The 23,201-nt window shown below is 40.1% G+C and overlaps 2 protein-coding genes and 1 long non-coding RNA gene across 5 annotated transcripts in view; 2 read left to right on the top strand and 1 right to left on the bottom strand.

Moving 5' to 3' along the window:
- The window catches only part of unc5b.S (unc-5 netrin receptor B S homeolog), a 111,908-nt gene extending 108,083 nt beyond the window's left edge, over positions 1–3,825 (top strand). For 2 of the 3 annotated variants that reach the window (XM_041570336.1, XM_018226772.2), the window contains one exon: positions 28–3,825. In XM_041570336.1, the coding sequence (XP_041426270.1) occupies positions 28–193 (166 nt within the window). In that variant the 3' untranslated portion in view covers positions 194–3,825. 3 annotated transcript variants of the gene reach the window in all.
- Positions 1–18,392, bottom strand: part of LOC121396287 — a 37,597-nt gene extending 19,205 nt beyond the window's left edge. Inside the window, exons 1-2 of the long non-coding RNA XR_005962959.1 lie at positions 18,304–18,392; positions 15,124–15,185 (exon numbers count right to left, since the gene is read on the bottom strand). This is a non-coding gene — a long non-coding RNA (uncharacterized LOC121396287). The remainder of the gene's footprint in view (positions 1–15,123; positions 15,186–18,303) is intronic.
- Positions 18,390–23,201, top strand: part of slc29a3.S (solute carrier family 29 (equilibrative nucleoside transporter), member 3 S homeolog) — a 32,183-nt gene continuing 27,371 nt past the window's right edge. The window contains exon 1 of the mRNA XM_018227615.2: positions 18,390–18,478. Within this exon, the coding sequence (XP_018083104.1) occupies position 18,478 (1 nt within the window). The 5' untranslated portion in view covers positions 18,390–18,477. The remainder of the gene's footprint in view (positions 18,479–23,201) is intronic.

Below are 23,201 nucleotides of genomic sequence, written 5' to 3'. Positions count from 1 at the left end.
TGCCTTATCTGTGTTTTCTCCCCTCAGATATTTAAACTATTTTGCTACCAAAGCAAGTCCCACAGGAGTTATCTTGGACTTATGGGAAGCCTTACACCAAGATGATGGTGACCTCAACACTCTGGCCAGTGCCTTGGAGGAAATGGGCAAAAGTGAGATGATGCTTGTAATGGCAACCGATGGGGATTGCTAGTGACTTCAGAACTCATTTGATATGAGTTGGTGAATATTTGAAAGACAAAGTAGGTTGATGGAGGATGTCCTCTGACCCATTAACAAGAGACAGGCATGGTCCTTGATTATGATGGATAACACAGAACTACAGTTTAGTAAGGAGATGGGACGGACATGCTCCTTAAAGTCCAATCGCAACCAGCCTTAGAATTTCTTAAGAACTCTGTTTACAAGCCATTCAAGTGTCTACTGGAATATATTTATGCCCTCATTACTTATGTAAAGGGCTGCATAAGAAGAAGGCATCGCTGGTATCAAGATAACTGCAGATGTGTTCCACCTTAACATGCTTTTAAGACTGTCATCAACGGTATTTAATTACCCAAAACCAACTGCTTTTATCCTATCCAGACTTGGAAAAGCTTCGCTGATATGGCAAACAGTTTCTTAGGAAACGCAGCATTATTTATTATCCAGATCTTTGGATGAATATTTGTTTTATATATTAAATGACAACATTTTGATTCCATGAGGGCTGGTAATTAAGAAAGATAGGCTTTTTGTTGTACATCTCATTTTAGTTAAATCCATCAGAATACAGGTGTTAAACTCGAAATTTGCTAAAATGTATTAATGGAGAAATGTTCCCTAATTGATCATATCAAATGCCTAGCTACAATCCCTACACACTCAGGGAGACATTACATCAGACATGTGTAATAGATCTAGTCAATGAGTAAGATGAACTCCTTTTATTACGGGGCAAACATATTACTTGAACACCATGGTTATTATGTTTTAAGCCTTTTCAAAGAAGAAAAGAAATAACTTACAAATGTTTTCTCTAAAAAGATGTCTACTGGGGTAGAGGAGCAAAAGTATGACTATGAAATCTGTCTGATTTCGGTGTGATGGGTTATATAAACATGTCAGTTTTTATCCTCCGGCTTTCTTTGTGGGACTTATGGAGTCATATGTACTACTATTTATAGAAAGGCACTGGCATTGCTTCAGAAATATGAGACATGGTTAACACAATGGTGTATCTTTCATTTTATGGGCCTTCAAACAACTTTTTGTTCACTGACCGAACCTGTTCAGCAATTTAAAAACCAGGGTGGATGTATTTTCGTAGTCAAGAGAACATAATTGTGCAGGGCACTTATGAGACAACTACTTTTTAAACTATTAGATTTTTGAGTCTATGTTTGAGAAAAAATAGCCCTGTGTGTAGTTTAGCTAAATTACTTGATCGGCAGTGAGAACAGTATTATAAGGCTTTATTCTATATTTTCAACTATCTTTCAACAAAGATGTAATTAAAGTACAGTGATGAAACCCGTTTTCAAGGAGAGGGAAATTTTTAAAGGGCTTGCAAGTTTCCATTACTTATCCTCATTTAATGCTTCTGTCATACTTATTTATAGAAGGCGGCATAGAGCTAGAATAGGCTCTTCTCTCAGGCTTTTTAGGCAGTCCATTGCAGCTCTTGTTTGCAGGAAGGGCCTACAACCTATAGTATACAGGATTAAAGGAAGACACAAATGATTCAGGTTCTCTTTCTCTCAGGGGCTTTAGGGAAAGTGTATTCAAACATTTTACTTCCCTGGTATGTCCTTCAAATTGTTCATTTCATGATCTTTTAAATTTGATTTTATTCATCAATTAAAGTGACACAATTATAGCAAAAAGACCCTTTGCAATATATGGATCTTTAAAACCCCCAAAATGCTCTGCAGTGTGACACATGTTCAGATTGTGGTAAGGTAGGGTAATGTGTTTAAATATATCTACCGTGTACATATAGAAGTTATCTCACTCTATATACCTTGGTCTATCCCAAAATCATTGACTTGTGTGGGTCCCCTGAGTTTTCTTGCATGACTGCCAAAGAGATCATATTTTGCAGATATTGTTCTGCTAATATTATTTAGTTACCAAAAATGCATATGGTACATAGTATGTGTAGTGATAACTAATGAAAATGTACTTAAATGTTCTGTTTATTCCAATAACAAAATATAACTGGTCTTGGCAGTAGAACCCATAGCCTTCTTGACACTCTCTATAAGCCTTTTGCCCCCAAGTCTGAATTCAATAATTTGTGATAATTTTCAACAAAACTGTTGTTAAATATCTAATTGTACTGCAGAGCCCCTCATCTAAGGGTTCTCAGAGACAATTACTAACCCAAGGGGCCTTGACACCAAAGTGCCTTTCCATTGATCTTTTAAATTGAATTACTTTATTGCCTGTGTTATGAATAACTTCATGTTTTACTGTTACTTTATACGTCGGCCTAGATAGATTAAATGCAGTTTAGTTGGGGCAGTTGCATTTTTGTTATATTTTAATTAGGCTAACTCTCACTTTGGGGGTCCTGGGCTGTTTATAAGATATCCAAATGCTGGCAAAGTGTGTGATAATATTAGTAGTATCTAAGGATTTGTGGGAATAACATTTTGTGTGCCTTTCGAAAAGCAAAATTGTGGTGGCTCCCCAAATACAATAGTAGTGTTGTTATGCTGATGTTTTATATGTTGAAGAGCTGTATTGAACTGGTTTAATTATAGGAGTGTGTGTATGAAAAAGACCAGCACTCAGTGAACATGTGAAGAGATGATTATTTTTATTTGTACATGCACACAAAATAAGTATCTTTATACTAGTCCCCTGCATGTTGATCATCTTTTTATTTTCCTTGCAGTTACAATTATCGTACACTGGGGCAATCGCTGTTGGAGCAGGCTGCTGGCCATAATTATGCTTATATATGAGATTCTCCTACATTTATACATGCTTTTAGTGCAACTAGTGTTAATGTTATTTATTTCTCATATTTCAGTTACTAATGCTGGAATTTCCACTGCCTTTTGAGCAATAAATTATTTTGAAAATAAGATTCCCACAAGTGTTGGAGCCCCAAGGCCAAGCCTCATTAGACAGTTCATCCACCCCCACCCTAGCTTCTGCTCCCCTTTGTGCAGGTGAGCTCCGGTTTCAGGACAGCATGCACAACGGCCTGGGCTTCTTTGTGGTCCTTCTACAATTTTGGGCCTGCAAATGTTAAATAGTTCAGAATCTAGTTTATTCTTAACCAAGTCTATGTTGAATTAATTGAAAATATAAGGTCTACATTTACAACTGGATGCGCAGCTATGCTTCTGATGCATAGATCAGTTCACCAAAACCTGAGCATGAAATGCAACCTGATGATCATAAGATCTTACAAAGAATCAGTTTCAGCATCACACAATCAATCGATTTGCATACTAGTGCTAGAATATTCTTCCCCAAGTCTTTATTGCAGTATGGCTATTGTACTGTTTCCCAAACTGTGGGGCTGCCCACCCAATACCAATTTTTGGGTGATTGTTTATTTACTATATTTAAAACTGTTGTCGCTTCTTGGTATAATGAGTAGTAAAGCAGCACAGAAATGGGTGCACACTTAAGCTTAACCCAAAGAAGCGTAACTGGCGCATTAATGGTGAAATAGAACATTTGTTATGTGACTATGTGATCATTGGCTCCCTTTTACCACAAGACTTAAAATAGAATATACTTCAACCACGTATTACTTGTTATTCCTTAGTAAAGTATTCAAGATTTATTCATAATGCTTTGGTTTTATATTTTTAATGCATGCGGTATAATTTAAGACATTTTTGGTCATAATTCTGAATGGAAGCACATCAACATCTGTTTCATATACAGTTATATGAAATGTTTGGGAATAAAGTTTATTGGATTAACAGAAATTATGCAATATGCATCATAACTGGATATCTGGATTCTGGATGGCGGTATTTTTAACCCTTTGTCCATACAAAATCTCTCCAGTTCAGTTAAATTTGATGCATGCTGAGCATGGAAAGCCTGCTTCAAATCATCCCATAGATTTTCGATGATATTCAAGTCGGGGGACTGTGACGGCCATTCCAGAATGGCCGACCCTCTGCATAAATGCCTTTGTAGATTTCAAAGTGTGTTTAAAGTCATTGTCTTTTTGGAATATCCAACCCCTGCGTAACTTCAACTTTGCGACTGATGCTTGAACATTATGCTGAAGAATTTGTTGATATTGGGTTGAATTTATCCGACCCTTGACTTTAACAAGGGCCCCAGTCCCTGAACTAGCCACACAGCCCCACAGCATGATGGAACCTCTACCAAAATTTACAGTAGGTAGCAGTGGTTTTTCTTGGAATGTGGTTTTCTTCTTCCGCCATGCAAATCACTCTTTGTTATGACCAAATAACTCAATTTGTGTCTCATCAGTCTGAAGCAATTTGTTCCAAAATGACTGTGGCTTGTCTAAATGAGCTTTTGCATGCAACAAGTGACTCTGCTTGTGGTGTGAGTGCAGAAAGGGCCTTTTTCTCATCATCCTGCCATACAGATATTCTTTGTGCAAATTGCGCTGAATTGTACATGCATTCAAACTACCAAAATTACAAGGGTACCCAATCTTTTGTAAAGCCAGTTTTTCACATTTGATTTAATTTCATACAACTGAATACTGCTTCACTAAAAATCTTCAGAAAACACCCCAGTACTCAGATGTTCCTTGGAAATCTTTTTTGTTGAAAGTGGAGTAAATTATTATGCAGGCTGAGAGGGGCTCCCAAACTTTTTCATATGACTGTATTCTTGACCCTGAACAATAGAGTGTGTTCAAAGTAAATTAGCAGCCATTCAGCCCCTGACAACTACTGTCCCCTTCATATGCACTGCCTATAGAACTACATTATTTCACAATAATAGGGTCACAGCCATTCAGCTTTAAGGATAACAAACAATATGCAATTACCTTTTAAATATAAATGGGATGTATGTAAGTTTAAAACACAGCAGCGTCACAAGCTAGGTCTATGTTGTACAGAATAACTGGAATAGCAATAGCCCTACACTAGGAATTATTTAGGACCTTGGACAGCAGTTTTCAAATTGCAAGAATAGAAGCAATCTGCCATTTTTTTTGCACTGTGCACACTGCCTTCCTCTGTACTTGTATTGCTCCAGGACTCTGCGTTCCATTATACCGTTTTGCCTGCATTCAGTAGTAATGTATTGATGAGGGCCAGTAGGCACCTTCTGGTCCCCTAACTTGCACACCATTCAGGTGCACAAGTTAGCGAGCGACAATGGACACAGGCTGCAGTGGGGCCATGTACTTACCACCTTCCCTGCCAGTGGGAATTGCAGAGCTCTGCCAGACCCCAGGCAGAAGTTCACCCCACATAAGCACTAAGGGGCACACTTTTGCACTCCTTAGTGCTCTTACAATTCTGCCCATGGTCTATGTAAATTACCCCTCGTACCTTCTCTCAGAAAAAGGGTTATCTCATATCTCTCCAACCTTTTAAATGCATTTGGTACAAAAATGTAATTAGTAATATATTTAGATATTTTTAACCAGAAGGCAATTTATATTTTTATTACTTGCCCATTAACATATCTACTGCCTTTTATTCTTCATAGTGTCAGTATTATGTGATGATGACCAGAAATATCCATGGCTCTACAAATTGTCTCTAATCCAAAAGACCTTAAAGCACTGGGAGTCATTGACCTTTAGGGATAATAAGTAAATTGGCCAACCCTTTCTTAAATATTAAAATAAAATAATGACATTATTATATGAGTATATAGAGTAATAACCACATACTCATTTTAGTCATAGTCTCTTCTGCAGTATTTGTGAATGATTGAGTAGTAGTGTTACATGTCTCCTGCGTTTTTTCCTCTTCAAGGGTTGGCATTAAATAAGAAGCCACAGTGGCTACTAACCAGGAGCTCTTGCTTTTGGACAAAGAAAAACAAAGGCCACTGCTTGGTTAGAAGCTGCACTCCCTTAAAGGCCCTGGATAAAAACATCAAGGCTTCAGGCCACAACTCTGCATTTGTCCTCCCATGACCAATCTATACCATAATCTATACCATAACCCCCTTGCATAAGTTCTATGGCCAACAGCCCTGGTCTGATGCCACTGGCAACAATAACTGCTAGATGCAGCTGAAAGATCAAGCATGGCAGCAGCATGTAACAACATTAATAAACCATTAGGACCTGACAGTTGGCTATGGGCTTTGCACACCTGTATTACACAATAACACAATGTATAAGTAAAATTAAAAACACCCCTAGACTGCCTCAAATGATCTGATCTGGAGCCTTTCAATAAAAAATTGCTATTTCAGGTTTTCCTGCACAGACCAACTCCAGGCAGCTGCCAGTAGGACCCCAACCTTACTTACCCTGCACTAATGAAAATTCCACTGTTTTGATTCTTCCATTGATTACATATTGCATTGGACATGTAACCAGACAACACATATAATGTACTATTCCCAGCACATGTCACTTAGGTTTTTTGAAACCTGACACAGATCTTAAGGTTTTGCCATAAATCCTTCATTGAAATGTGTCTTTTCATCCATTCTTACATCTAGATGATTATCAGTGTATTCTAATGCCTTTTGTTTCCTGATTCTTACACCCTTTCTTAGGAGTTAAAAACACAATTTAGTGAAGTGGGAAAGCTTCATAGAAGTGATAATGAGATAATGCCAGGGATTTTAAACTTTCTGACAAGTTAATAATGCTTGGGCTTGCAATTGCATTAATACTCGTAATATGCAGTTGGCTTAAATTCTTGGTGTGTAGTATTCCTGTGGAAATACAAAAAGATTTAAAGCATTATGGGCATTCCTATGGTAATGCTTCTTAAGATGTTCAAAGAAATTTGCAAAGCCTTGCAGCTGTCTCTTCATGGTTTTGTATCCACAGTTGAAATGGCCTTAGGGTTTGCTTGGTCAGACTTATTCAGTTCAACTTCTGTTCTGTTGTGGTTCATGTTGCTTTTCTTCCTCTACAGATGTTTTCATGTTGAACTGTTTTTTCTTTACCGTCATATTGTGAAAGTATTCAGCAGGAACATTAGTCCTTATATGTATGAGCACCGAAAAACCATTCGGTGTATTCAGGTCACTGACCATAAAAGCATCAGACAATGTAACCATACAGGAGGTGAGTGGGCTGATAATGAAACTTTACCATTAAAGTCTAAATGGCAACTAAACTGCCAGCCCTGTGTGTATTAATGTATAGGATTACTATTCCCCTTCCAATAGACCAACTATCGGGGCAGATCTACAAGCATAACATAATGTACGTAAGGGTAGAGTAGCTGTGTATCAAAATAAACACTTACTGGATCTGGACTTTAGTTAACATGTAAGAAGAATAGCTTCTAAGTATTTTAAAACACGTAATTTTACTGACCAGATTCACTGAATACATCTATTTTAGCAGCTTTGGCTTTGATTGTTTTGTTTAACTTTTAAAACCACAACATTCTGTTTGATTTGTAAAGGTCACTGGAGATGATTTGTTCTTTAAAGTATGACTGTGTAACTGCTGGGTTGTCTAATAAAGAGTGGAATGTTTGGGGTTCCATCTGAAGAGTATTATACAAGGTGATGGAGATAAGAATATGACTGCAGGATCACATCAGGTTCCTCTTCAAGGGTGTACTCCACGAGTGGGTCTTACAAAGCAAACTGGAAGAGTTTTTATCAGTGTGGTGTGTTGGCAGCCTCTTAAGGCAGAAACGGTCAAAAATTTCACTTGCCTTCTTTTTATTATCTCCCCTTTAATGCATCAGTGTTATTGGTGCCACTTGTCATATCAAAATAGCCACCAGTAAAGCTTATGTCCTTGGGCCAGATGGATGACAAAAAGGAAGAGCAGATCAGCTCTCACCATGCAAACAAAACCAAGTTGGAGACAATTTCATTTATATCAGGATATTTAGCGGCAACAAAGTATTGTAGGCTTGTTTGATATCTGTTCCATGTCTCAGATACATTCTATTTTCGCACAGTCTGTTTCTTAATTAATATGTACTGTTTTTCGGCAAATCATTTACATTTTCTGTGTACGTATCAATTTGTTGTTGGACTCTTGACAGACGGAGGAATTTGGAGACTTTCTGGCTCACCTGTTTTTTCATTACGGCATCTCATTGAAACACCTGTCTGTCTGTTCTGTAATTTACATATTGTAAATAATGTTTAGCATTCCTATTGTAACAAATTAATTTTTATGCAATAAATTATATTTCCTAGTGTAATAAAAAAAAAAGCTGTGTGGTTCTTAATTTATGTAGTTCTAAACGACAACTGTCATAACGATATAATCCTGTGGAGCTGTTTTTTGTTACAGGTTACAAAGTTGGACATAGAGATATATATACACACTGTATATATATTTATATAGTGGATAATGTACCCCTACTGTAATTTATAAAGATATTATAAGTCACGAGGAGTTATGTGACCTTTTATACAGGTCACATAACTCCGAGGTGACTTCTGATATCATTATAAAACTCTTGTAGGGGGTACATTATGCATTATAATCTACATTTTGTGGGGAGGTCGGGAGAGGGGGTCGGAGTCTAAATTCTGGTCGCCAAATTTGTCTGGCCGGAGTCCGTTTCTGACGCGACGGCATCTGTTTCGGACGCGCAGCGTCAAATTCGGCGGCCTGGGGCCCCTGTTATAAATGGCGCGTTCTGACGTCACCTTAAGGAAAGGGCCCACCAGAAAATCTGATCTTTTGTGTAAAACCCTGTTACCCCCATGCCTAATGCTGGCCATACATGAATAGATCCGCTCATCTCGCGAAATGAGTGGAACTTTCCCCAATATGCCCACCAACGGCAGGGCTATATCGGGCCCTAGGGTCGAACGATCGAGTTACAACGAGAAGCAGTGGGCTCCGATGGGTCAATCAGTGGAAAAATTCAACCTTCCTGATCGATATCATGGCCAGATATCGATCAGGAAGACCCATCGGAAGCCCCATACACAGGCAGATAAATGGCCAAATTGGTCTAAATGACCGATATTGGCAGCTTTATCTGCCCGTGTATGGCGATCTTAAGAAGTTAATTGTTTAAATTATTATTGTTCAAAAATTAAAACAAAGGTAGCTCATTAATAAAGCCTAGACTGCACTGGATTTTTATCCACTAGATATCAGTTCACTTATATGGGAAACATTTGATTCATAGATACAGTATATCATAACAAGTAGTGTGGCAGCTTCCCAAAAGACACAGGACTAATTGTATGTGGGCAGCTGTGCTTTCCTGTGTATTTTGTTTATTGCATTATTGCTAGTACAATCTACTGTATGTAAGAGCACAGAGCAACAAAGTGAATATAGGCAGACTGTAGAGAATAGCAGCGACAGATAGGGTCCAGGGAGAATGTTTATATCCATGTGCTGTTTACAGCTCAGACTATATGGTTGTTTGAGGAATCCATTAGTTCTTGCACTCCCATTTAAACTGCGCAAACCATGGAAATTTCTGGTACCCTGGCAAGCCAGTCAGCTACTGGTTTTAGATTCTCTACATGTCTACAAGATGGAAACCATTCAAATGAAAAAGAGCAGTTGCTGCCAATAAAGATCTTGTTTTCAGTTACTGAAATGTAATGGCAGTGTAATCTATAAATGTGTAAGAAGAATTTACATGCAGTTGCAAATTACAAATGTCTACTACTTCAGCAGAGTAGAATTCATGAGGAAAGAAGGCAAACGGGTGAAGCTTGCCTTGTAAGTGTGACTAGTTGAGGACATCACAAACCCCAGCACCTGATGCATCAACCTCACGGAAAAAAACGTGCAAGTGTCAGGATCATTTGGAACTGGAGAAAGTGTCTGTTTTAATGTTTCTGAGTCTCTGGAATCTAAAGGAACTTAACTACGTTCTAAGGTTTAGATTGATAAACTCAACTTTTTCTGAGATTTATTATGCTCTGAAGTTGCTAAAAATTCTAATCTGAAAAAATACTCGAGCTAAAACCTGTCAAAATCATGTAGAAGACAGATGGTCCCTTTTAAAATTGGATGTTTTTTTACCTTCAGGGTTCTAAAAGTCAGTGTCAGGTTTCAAAAATACCCGCTCCTAGGCCGGCTGCCTCCAGCATCCCTTCCCCCAACACATGCACATGCAGTAGACTCCAATGCTCTTAGCTACAAGTGTCCCAGTGAGTACAATGGATGCGGCTGGACGGCATGCCGCCCCTAAAAATTTGCTGCCCTAGGCCCGGGCCTTTGTGGCCTTGCTACAAATCTGGGCCTGTCAATAGTTTTGTGGTGTTTGCACTGATTTTGATTAGATAATCTGATAAATTTAAGTTTTTGGGGCAATAATTCGATAAAAGTTGTCTTCAAAGCAACAATTTGAAAAATTCACACAATTCAAATTGTAGTAAATTAAGGGGATTCGGGTTTGGGAGTTTGGTCCAATTTTTTATTTCAATAAAGTGAGAAAAAGTTGAGTCGATAAATGCTGTCCATTATTTTATTAAAATGTTCCAACCCTTTAGCATAGTGTAAGTTAAACCTGACATGTTTCATGCCTACATGGGGTATGTACTCAAAGGCCTCTGACTAAGTTCTCTATGTAGACATGAAACGTGTCAGGCTTAACCTACATTATGTAAAAGGGTTGGGAACTTTTAATAAAATAATGGACAGCATTTATTGACTGAAGTCCTGTTTGAGCCACCTAATTTACAGGAGAACTGTTTGGTGTTATTTACCCTATGCTCTGAAACCCTGGTGAGCCCAGCATGGAATAGTTTAAGTTCCAACTAAATAATTAAGATATACAGTACCTGTGTCTCAATCCATTAATGAAGTGCTGTAAGGCTGTAAGGGGTAACTGACATTAAAGGAGAAGGAAACCCCCTCGGCGCAAAACCCCTCCCCCCTCCCCTGTGTTGCCCTCCCCTCCCTCCTCCCCCCTGGCCTACCTGTCCCCCTGGGCAAATGCCTCACCCCTCTGCGCAGGTCCTGTCCATGGAGTTCAGTCACCATCTTCTCCCACGCGCGTCTTCTTCCTGCTTTGACTGGTGTCTTCTGGCGCATGCGCAGTAGGAACAGTTACTGGTACGGATCTACTGCGCATGCGCCGAATGTCGGAAAACTTTGTGACATTCGGCAGGAAGAAGACGCGCGAGGGAGAAGATGGTGACTGAACTCCATGGACAGGACCTGTGCAGAGGGGTGAGTAACAAGTTAGGGGCATTTGCCCAGGGGGACAGGTAGGCCAGGGGGGAGGAGGGAGGGGTTTTGCGCCCAGGGGGGTTTCCTTCTCCTTTAAGGGTAAGGGCACACCTGGAGATTTGGGGAGATTTAGTCGCCCGGCGACTAATCGCCTCTTCTTTGGGGCGACCTATCTACTAATCCAACACACCCCTAACACTCACTGTTCACACTCCTGCCATCTGGAAAAAGGTACCGAAGCATTAGGGCCCTCACTACCAGACTGTGTAACAGTTTCTTCCCCCAAGCCATAAAGGCTCCTGAATACTCGGGGACAGATCTCTCTCACACACACACACACTCCACCTGAACTTACTATATACCACAACATTAAACAGCCACTGTACGCCATTGTATGAATGAATAGCCATTGGATACAGTTGTTCCCTATGAGGACATCTGCACTTTGTCATGTTCTTTATCATGTTCTTGCTACTGTCATGTCACAATGATACACCCATCATGTCTGACGTTTAGCATTATTTACTTAACATATTACATCTGCTGAGTGTGCACTGTATTGTCCTGTCCCTGCACTGTGCTGACCTGTCTTTAGGGAATTGCATATTTTTGCACTTGCACTTTTTGTCTGTTGTCCGGTACATCTATGTTGTGTTGTGTAGCACCATGGTCCTAGAGGAACGGAAGAAATGACAATAAACTGACTCTTGACTAATCTCCCAGAACTGCTTCCCTGTGTTGAAGGGCTGAGATTTCTGTGTATAAAAGTAGTCATACCAGTAAACTTCCACTTTGTGGCAGTACTACTCTATCACTGTAGATTATTTCACAATTCAAACAAAAGAATTTTACAACAGGGCACTAAAATCTTTGTAAACGTTATACTATTTATTCCTCTGAAATTGTCTTTGCTTTAACAATCCGTGTCATTAGGTTATAAAATCATGAAGAGCAGATTAGAAATGCTAATTGTGATTGCGATCCTTTTGCCTAATAGAGTGTAACAATACTCCCCTTGTAAATATACATTCCACAGTGGGTTGTGTTAATTAAAGGAGAACCACACCCTAAAACTGAATATGGCAAAAAAATGCCATATTTTATTTACTGAATTGTTGCACAAGCCAAAAGTTTCAGCTTCTCAATAGCAGCAGTGATCCAGGAATTCAAACTTGTCATGGGGTCACCATCTTGGAAACTGTCTGTGACACTCACATGCTCAGTGGGCTCAAGCAGGTGTTGAGAAGCTAAGCTTGGGGGTCATCGCAAATTATCAAGCAGAAAATGAGGTTGGCTGATGCTTCAGGTCTGATTATTAAATGCTGATGCTAGTTGTGTTGGTTTTTGAGCTGACATATCAATAATTTCAATTATTCACTAAACAGCCTTATATTGTGACTTTTATATAACATTTATTTAGTATATTATGGGCTGGTCCCTAAGCTAATTAAGTTACAGCAGCAAAGAGCATGTGCAGTGAATCAGCAGAAAAGAAGATGGGGAGCTACTGGGACATCTTAAGCTGGCCATAGACTCAAAGATCTGATCCTCGATTCGAACGATTTTCGGACCGTGTGTGGAGAGTCCCGTAATTTTTCGTCTGGAGGTGAACGGACATTTGGTCGATCGGACAGGTTAAAAGATTTCTGTCAGCTGCCGATAATATCTCTGCATGTATTGCCGATCGTACGATTTTCAGAAGGAGACTGTCACTAGCTTTGGTCGGACATAACTTTAGTACGATTGCTGTCAGGGGCAGAACATCGGCTGATCTGTTCTTTTGTACTTTATTTGATCGGAATGGTTAGCGGCAGGTCGGGAGATGGGAAAGTCTGACCGTACGATGATTTGTACAATCGGATCTTTGCGTTTATGGCCAGCTTTATAGTTCTCCTTTAAGTACTGCAGACTTGTGCCAAAACAATCACATGCCAATACCATTTTAAAGGCCCTTACACATGAGGCCCTGGGCTCCCCTGCGTTCAGTTTTAAAGTATCCAGCCACAGAGAAGCTCTGGATGCCATGCAGCTCTTCCTTATGGGGATGTACTGACACAGGCACATAAATCCCTCAATACATAACTCCATAGTGATGGCAAAACAATCATATTGGATTTATTTAATGTTGAAATCTTCTTAGTAGCCTTAACTATCATGATCTGGCTGATGGGAGGGGTCCTTATCAGGAAAACCCTAGGTCCCAAACATTCCAGATAATAGATCCCATACCTATATGCATGAAATACACATCTAATCACTTTTGCAATCAACAAATTGTAAAAAACAAAAACAAAGGAAATTTAAAAGTCATTTTTTTATTCTGACATCTCTCATTAGATCATATAGGAGCAGAATTTTTTATACGGATGGGTATCTTAAAGCCATCGCAGCACTGTGCATTAACAACTAGACTACCGAATCCAAAATTGGCTGCACGTATATTATAAATAGGAGGCCAGCTCTAGGCCAGAGCTAAAATTCCATGCTCTAACATTGCACTGTGCCTTACTTGCGCAGTGATCCAAATCTATTTTGCTCAGTGAAGTCAGGACTGTAGTTGCTTGATCCAGAACATAAATGTTCTTTTCAGCAAGTGGAACTGAGCAACTGTGACCTGCCAGAATTAACCTTAAACTGGAAAATATCCCCATGCTGCTCTGGCTCACAAATGACAAAATTGAAATGCCAGGCAGTTTATGAAACTTCACCAGAACTATAAGGCATGACATGCAAGGATTCATAAAAGAAATTATATTTAATTTGTGGCTGCTAATTAAGTTCCTCGCTAATGGCAAATGGATTTCAAAAGATTTTTTTTTTTGTTTTATCATTTTCCAGCTAACACCTCTTTTTACACTGCTATTTTACACTCATTTATACACTTGCCTATATTCATGACACAGCTTTAGAAGTACATAGAATTTTTAGTTTAGTGTATTTTGACCGTTATAAATATTCAACTTAGACTCAATCCACTTGACTTAAAGGAGAAGGAAAAATGAAATGAGCATAACTAATTGTCATCCGCCAGAGATATATTTGCTCACCTTTTACTCTGGCTGACTTGTCTTTAAAAAACAAGCTGGTCTGAGATACTTCCCTACAGTATTGTGGTCTCATGCTTTTCCCCAAATTATATCCTTTATCCCCAACAAGTACGTATATTAAAATGGCTTATTCAAATTTCGTAACACTGCAGCACTGATTCTGTGCATGACTTAATATAAAAAAGTTGTATCATTAATGGCAGATAATCCAAAAGTACCCATTCTGTACCACTTGTCACAGATAACAAATATCTACATCATATTCCTGGCCCAACCATAGTAGCAACTACAGGATCATTTTGGTGTAGTTTTTAATACAGTATTTACACTGGGCATCATTTAATATTCTTTTTTCAAAATAATTATAATTATTATTTTTTGTTAATATTGATATGCGTAGGGCCATCTCGCTCCATTACTTATGATTGTGTACTTGCAGAAACAGCCAGCACAGAACAACTAAAGTCCTTTCAGGCAGCTATTGTCTTCGTTTTTCAATTCATAGTGTGATATGGATCTCGCACAGAACCACTTCTGTCCCCTAAAGCTTATTTTGTGATAACAACTCTACTCATAGGGTTACTGAAATTATAAATGAAGTGGGACCCATTTGTTCCCATGACATGAAAACATGTCACTGTAGTTTCAGAGCAGATCACTCTTTTAACACCAAACATGAATGTTATATATTATTGGCCCTGTACAAGATAACTAGGATAACATATGGATGAACGTTGTTGCCTTGGCATACCTTAGACAAATATAAGCCCAGAGGGAGAATAATTGTGACTGAATGCCCCACAAACCCCTTACCTCTTGGATAGATTTTCTGACTCATGAATAATGACCTCTGATCCAGACATAGGTGACTGAATCTGCAAATAATCAAAGGCGAAATGTATAGTGAGTAAGCTTTGCATTACAAGGAGGTGATATGGGAACCAGTAATTAATGAAGGCAGAACGAAGTGAATGGCAACCAAAAATTGTTTTTGCATAATAAAAGAATACATCATTCTAAGAAACTTTGGATGGTATTTTGATTAGAAATGTTTTGTAGTTTGTTGGTATCATTCACTTACATCTATACAGCTGAAAAATGTCTTCTTCTTTGTATGCAGTGCCCTTCTGTAAAGTAGAATACCTGGCACTGGCAGGAACTTCAGGGCCACAACACAGAATATATATGTAGATATGATCACAAAACATAGTGTAAAGTGCAAAATGTCACATGATCTGGGTCATATATTACTACAGTATATAACATGGCTGATGCTCTGGCTCATGTACTACCACAACTGTGACTGGCTCATTCATAAGCTTTACTAAACAAATAACACTTCCCCCCATCCTCAAAAACATGAGGAATGGTTGTGTTAAATGAAAACACTCTTTCACCTCACTTCTCCAGTATTGTTTGTTCTAGCAATATTATATGTGTTACATTATATGTGTTACATTATTATGTATAACTGTGACTCAGCTGGTGTCTAGAGAAATTGCTTCAGCTAAGATAAGCTATATGGATTCTTACAAGCTTATTGATGAAAAGCAGTTGTTCATCTCTGATATAACTTTAAATATGATGTAGACTAGAGAGTGATATTCTGAGACAATTTGCAATTTGTTTTCATTTTTTATTATTCTTATTTTTATTATTTTGAGTTATTTAGCATTTTATTCAGCAGTTCTTCAATTTGCATCTTGAGCAATCTGGTAACTAGGGTGAAAATTACCCTAGCAACCATGCATTGATTTGAATAAGAGACTGGAATATGAACAGGAGAGGCCTGAATAGAAGGATCAGTAATAAAAAGTAACAATAACAATACATTTGTAGCCTTACAGAGCATTTGTTTTTAGAGCTGAGTCAGCGACTCCCATTTGAAAACTGAGTCAGAAGAAAAAGGCAAATAACTATAAAACAATAAAAAATAAATAATGAAAACCAATTGAAATGTTTCTTAGAATTGGCCGTTCTATAACAAAATAAAAGTTACCTTAAAGGTGAACCACCACTTTAATGTTATGGATAAAACAGGACAGGCATTTTTGAAATAACTATACTATATAGAATCAATTACTATAAATGGGTTGAACTTGACATTTATAGCTTAATATGAGTTAGATAAAGTCAACTCTTTAGATGTCACCCTTTTTTCTATGGAGAATAGGATTGAAAGTAAGTAAGTAAAGTCAGAAAACTGATCGAAACAGCCTTTTGCATACAAAAAGGGGACATCATGTTAGTTGCACCTGCAATCCTGAAGGGGCAGTTCCTTAGAGCAAAATAAATTGCTGTAGAGATGATGACTTTGAGAATGAATGTCAAGTTTTGAGAGCAAGGTTTAAAGAAAAGGGATATTTGGATAACTGGGTTCAAGAAGCCTATGATACTAAAAGAACTGAATTACTTATGACGAAAGATTCTAGGAATAGGGATCCGGAAAAGGCTACATTCTGCTCAAGATATAATGAGTTAGGCCAAAGTGATATATAAACATTAGAAAATCATTACAGCAGGTCCCATATTTGGAAAGGTAAGCAACACCAAACCCAGGGTTTATTGAAGAATTTGCCTGTGTGCAGAAATTACGTCACTTTCACCTAGGGACGCCACCTTTTCTGGAAAAAAATACCGGCCTTCCTATACATTTATCTTTTTTCCCTATTAATAACATTGGGATCAACCATCATTTTTACTGGCCAGGCTGGTAAAATACCAGCCAGGTTGCAAACCTACTTTCAGGCCTGGACTGAGATTCAGAATAGGCCCTGGCATTCCAAGTACACAGAGGCCCAAACACCCCTCACAACCACCAGCCCACTAAATGGTGACTGTCTATGGCATATTACATGCCTACTTTCACCCAGTGCCTAGGGTGCCATAAGATCTAAATACAGTGCTGCTTGTAAATAACCAGTTGTATGTACTCATGTGTCCACCTTTTTTGGAAAAAAATACCAGCCTATATATTTATCTTTTTTCCCTATTAATAACATTGGGCTCAACCATGATTTTTACCGGCCAGGCCGGTAAAATACCAGCCAGGTGGCAACCCTATCGTGAGGTAGAGTCCTGCGCGGGTCCATTTTTTGGGACCCGTACCCGACCCGTACCCGCAACCCGCACCCGCAACCCGGACCCGCAACCCGCATTCTTACCCGCTTGGACCCGCTACCCGACCCGACCCGCAAGTACCTTATCCGCAACCCGGACCCGCGACCCGCTGACCATCAAGAATCAGGAAGTGCTGTCATTAGAAACCGGAAGTGACATCATCAGAAGTCGATATGATAAGGAAAAAAGAAGTAAAACAGGAAGTACATTCATTGTAAACCGGAAGTGACGTCATCGGGACACGGCGTGACCAGAAAAAGGTGCAAATATCGTTAATGAGAAGATCCGCGGCCCGACCCAGGACCTGCACACCCTCAGAATCACCGCCCCGCGGGTATACCCGCACCTGGAACTTCTCAGCACAACCCGCCAGGTACCGCAGGTTTTTGCGGGTAACCCGCGGGTACCCGCGGGTACCCGACCCGCTGCAGGACTCTATCGTGAGGTATTCCTTTAGTTTCCTTCCACACTCTGAAAACTCCACTGGGACAGGGACTGATTTGAATGATGTATAATCTATAATAATTTAAAATGGAGGGGCATACATAAACTCTGTGTAAATATGTCTCTGGGTATAAATGAAATTATAATTGTGCAAGGACCCATAGGGTTAAATTCCCAGCTGGCGAGATGCAAGAGAGGCGCTGCCCATTAACACTGCTCCCTTCCCTTTACACACAAATGTGAGGGCGCAGCTGAAAGATGTAAGTGTTAGCATGTTCTGCTTACTGTTTTGGGCCAAAAAGGGTAACAAAGTCGCACTAAATATCACAACACAAAAACATATACATCTGGTTTACTTATTTCACACATCTCGAATTATTTAATTGTCTAAAATATCAGCATTTCCCAACAAGCTGCACGTGATCTTACCCACTGTGCTGACGCTAGTGTTTTTGTTGTAATAGTGCGTGTGCGGGCAGTCTCGCCTCCTGGGAGTGGTTACGCTTAGCAACGCCCTCTGCTCTGAGTATGAGAGCTGGGCCGGAGCCCTGTGTGCAGCATTCTTAACAAAACCAGTCTTTGGGTGTATACGACGTGTTCAAAAGTGAGTAGGGACCTGGTTACTGCGGATTGGAGGTGGGAGTCTGGGGTTTTGTATTCGTTGTGTATCTATTTAAGCATAGGGCAGGCACACGGTAGAGGAAGGGGTCGCTCTTGAAAAGGGGCAGAGTCTTAGTTTTTTAACTCTTTTCCGTCCAGAGAGCTTGTCAAATGCCTCCCACCAAAGCAGCTTTGAGGAAGTAAACTCGTAGCCTGGTGACTGGGCAGTGGGACATCATATCAGTGTATCTGGGGGGTGAGAAGAGAAACAACTGTTCTATGCACTTATTCACTGGGGGATGGAGATCTTACCTTTGTTTTGCTGATACAGTGGCTGAGTCTGTGGGGAGGGGACAGAGCTTCTGGTATTTTGGGATGTGAGCATTCAGTGGGTCGTTACACCAGAGCCAATGTATATAGCAGTAGTTTATAACAAAAGCACAATGCAACTGGAATAATTACAAAATGGGATAATGCTTACTTTTTATGGCACTACATTGGTGTTTATTATATCAGTAAATTTGCCAAATATCAATATCTAGCCAACCACAATATAAATAATTGAGTATTTTTTCCCAAGTTTTGCAACAAGGGGAATTCCCTTGACACAGGCCGCTAGGCCGCTGTGCCGCTCCTTGTTGCTTTCCTTTGGCCTTGTATACACCATTGGTTGGTATGTATATCATTGTTATATATAGGCTGATATTCTTGTTGGAAACATTGTTGTAACTGACAAATTGATTCTTTTAAACAGTAAAAAGATTTTCTTTGAGTCTAATACAAAAGTTTTTTCTCTGAGCGTGCAAACCTGACATATGTTATTTTCAAGTATACCCATTGTAAAGTGCACATAGATACATTGCTGTTTTGTAATATGGGGGCTCACAAACCGCTGTGGAGCACTGATCAAGAACAAGTCAGGAGTCTGACACCGTTAACATCAATCTTTGGTTTTATTCAGACGCATGTGAGGATGACAGTGGATGGTGTACAAATCTAACGCGTTTCGTGCCCCATAGCTGGGCACTTCCCCAGAATATGGTTTGGTTTCAGCCAGGGAAATATCAGCAAGGGAGTTGAATGTTCTTTCCATGTTTGTATGAATTTGCTTTGAATTTTTCTCACTTCATATAACAAATAAGAAGGTTAATTGTATGCTTATATAATACACAAAAGCCATGAATATCTTGTAAATTATATCCTTATAAACGGTGAGTTCTTATGTCATCAGTTATAAACGGTGAGTTCTGATGTCATTTCTGTCACATGACTCACTGAAACTTGTGTATTATAATAAACCAGTAAACCCCCGATTCTCTAAAGAATCGTTAATGAAAGAATGGTAACAACAGTGAGGCAGCAAAATGCGATGGGTGCTGATTCACTCGGCATCCCCAGGCAGCAACTGGCGACGCTAATTTGTGGGGATGTAGAGTGAATCTGTGCCTATTGCTTGTTATTACCTATCTGCTATTAGAATTCTTAAATTTTGAGTTTATTGGTAGTAAAGTGTTACTGAAAAATTTCTTTATAAACAACATTTTTTGTGAAAATGTTCTCCTGTCCTTGAATGAGTTCTCCCTGGTGAGCTGTACTTAAAATCTTGACTTTAACATCAGATGAACGCTGCACTCTTGAAAATGCAACATAAAGTTGACCATGACCAAACACAGGCTCAGATAGGTAAATGCCGACTTTATCCAATGTTTGTCCTTGTGATTTGTTGATTGTCATGGCAAATGCAGCCTTAATGGGGAATTGTCGTCGTTTAAGTTTAAAAGGTAATTCCTGGTCAGAACTGGTAAGGTCAATTCTGGGAATCAAAACAGTATCACCGCTATGGGATCCTGTAAGCACTTCTGCCTTGATAACATTTTGTCTCATGCTCTTCACAACCAACCGTGTACCGTTACATAAACCTTGCTTAGTGTTAGGGTAGGGGCACACGGCGCGATTTCGCCGCGATTCTGCGCTGGGCGAGTTGTCGCTGCGTTTTTTAAGCCGAAATAGCTTTGCTAACTTTGGCGCTGGCGTCAATGCAAATCGCGGCGAAATCGCTGCGCTAATTCACACGCGGCGATTCTTTTTCTACTGTCGCCCGGAAACGCTCAGCGAGGCAACTTCGGACGACAATAGAAAACGAATCGCCGCGTGTGAATTAGCGCAGCGATTTCGCCGCGATTTGCATTGACGCCAGCGCCAAAGTTAGCAAAGCTATTTCGGCTTAAAAAACGCAGCGACAACTCGCTTAGCGCAGAATCGCGGCGAAATCGCGCCGTGTGCCCCTACCCTTAAGGTTTCTTAACAGCATGACTATTGTTCCTACTTTGAGTATAAGATTGTGTTGTGGTAATCCAGCATTGTTGATAGTGTTTAAATATTCTAATGGGAAGTTAAGTTTCTCACTTTCGTCTTCAGAATCAATACAGTCAGTACTCAGAAAGACACAGCTTTGTCCAGGAAGTAATGCAATCACTTGGTTGTTTATCATGTCAACATCAATATTTTTTGGAGATAATATAGCCCGTTTTGCTAAAAATGGCCACCCACGCAGGTACGCAACCGGTTCCCCTCCTAGAGTGACGCTAGCGCCGCCATTAGACAAACTTGCAAAGGAGTAGCAAGATGGCCGACGCTTATACAGACTTTAGTGGGCGGATGACAAACTCGCAGAGGAGTAGCAAGATGGCCGATGCTTATACAGACTTTAGTGGGCGGATTTGGCAGTGGGCGGATGACAAAGTCGCAGAGGAGTAGCAAGATGGCCGACGCTTATACAGACTTTCGTGCAGGTACGCAACCGGTTCCCCTCCTAGAGTGACGCTAGCGCCGCCATTAGACAAACTTGCAAAGGAGTAGCAAGATGGCCGATGCTTATACAGACTTTAGTGGGCGGATGACAAACTCGCAGAGGAGTAGCAAGATGGCCGACGCTTATACAGACTTTAGTGGGCGGATTTGGCAGTGGGCGGATGACAAAGTCGCAGAGGAGTAGCAAGATGGCCGACGCTTATACAGACTTTCGTGCAGGTACGCAACCGGTTCCCCTAGTGTGACGGTGAGCGCATCTGCCTCCCTAGATCCTAACCTTCCAGCGGTCGCCGCCTGAGTGAGCAGGAAAGAAGAGGCGGCGGGAGGCAGAAGGAGACGGTGAGCGCATCTGCCTCCCTAGATCCTAACCTTCCAGCGCATCTGCCTCCCCGATCCTAACCTGTTCTGATCCTAACCTTCCAGCACATCTGCTAATCGAAGGCCGCATCTATGTCTTTCGGCTGAAGTTGCGCGCGCATCTCATAGATCCTAACCGAAGTTGCGTGCGCATCTGCCTCCCCTCCACTCGGGACATAGATAGGCCTTCGGTTAGTATATAGGATAAAGTACCCCCTCTTGTAAAATATAAGGATATTATAAGTGACTGAGGAGTTTCATGACCATATAAAAACACGAGGCCAAAGCATACAGCACTGGGCCAAGCCAGCTGGGTTGCTGAGGGTACCACCTTGCTCATATTCACATGCGCAAATAAGAAAAAAATCGAGTGTGCACACTGACAGGGGGAAGCGTTCAATGATTTGCAGGCAGTGAGGGGGACAAGGGCTGAGCTACATATGAGCTATGTGCCTAGCGCCACCCAACATTGTGTCCTAGACACATGAATTTTCTGCCTACCTCTTGTTCGGCCTTGGAAATATATTTACGACCTTAGACCTTAAGCTGAGCTGGTACAGCAGCTGATGTGAATGATATGTAAAGTCTCTAAGGGTAGGACTACACGTCAGACTTTTCGTCGGATCCGACGCTGGGCTACAAAATGCACATGTCAAGTTGGATGCGACAGGAACAAGGTAAGTAATCTAAAGTCGTATGGTATCGCAAAGGTGATCCGCTGGGCACGATTGTCGGATGCAAATGCTGCAAGCTGCGTCTGCATCTGACAGTTGTGTTGCGTCGGATCACCGTTGCGACACCATCCAACTTTATATTACTTACCTTGTTCCTGTGCATCTGACTTGACGAGTGCGTTTTTGGATTCAATGGAAACGCATCTAAGTCGGACATGTAGTCCTACCCTAAAGCACCATGAAACATGTCAACCCTTAATAAATAAATGATTTTAAAAAAATATTACAGAGGCCATTATGCAACATCTATCATCTACAGACTGCCCATTCAACAGCAATGGCATTTGTATGCTAAAGTAAAGTGAATAAATACATTTCATGAATGGTTGTTACCTGTTTAAAACTGCCCAGGGCAGAGACATCATCAATTAAGCCTAAGTTATTGGAGTGATAATGATCCTTTTCTATATTTTTAAAAAAAACAAACAAATTCTTACCAGTAATTGATAACATGAACTCAGAGTGGATTATTACCACCTTAATGACATGGGCATAGCTGATAACCAGGAGCACTGGGTCTGCTGTCAGTCATGTTGGCTGGGCACATGGTTGGAAAATTGTGTTATTGTTTACATTTGAGGATAACAGGTAGGTTAAAGCTTCTTTATACAATATTGGGAATCATTATTGGGAACTTGTCATATTCATAAACATGTATTATACAGTTATATATTAAAAAAAGTTTAGTTAACCAGGGACTGCATTAGTCCATGGCTAACTGGACCTCTTGCCTCAGCAGACAAAATTCAAATTCAAAGGACCAAACATTTAAAGGAGAACTAACCCCTAAAAATGAATGTTGGTAAAAATGCCTTATTCTATATA

The sequence above is a fragment of the Xenopus laevis genome, chromosome 7S, assembly GCF_017654675.1.
Source record: "Xenopus laevis strain J_2021 chromosome 7S, Xenopus_laevis_v10.1, whole genome shotgun sequence".
Classification (NCBI taxonomy): domain Eukaryota; kingdom Metazoa; phylum Chordata; class Amphibia; order Anura; family Pipidae; genus Xenopus; species Xenopus laevis.
Note: the sequence above shows the minus strand (reverse complement) of the source record. Positions and strands in the feature narration are given on the sequence as shown.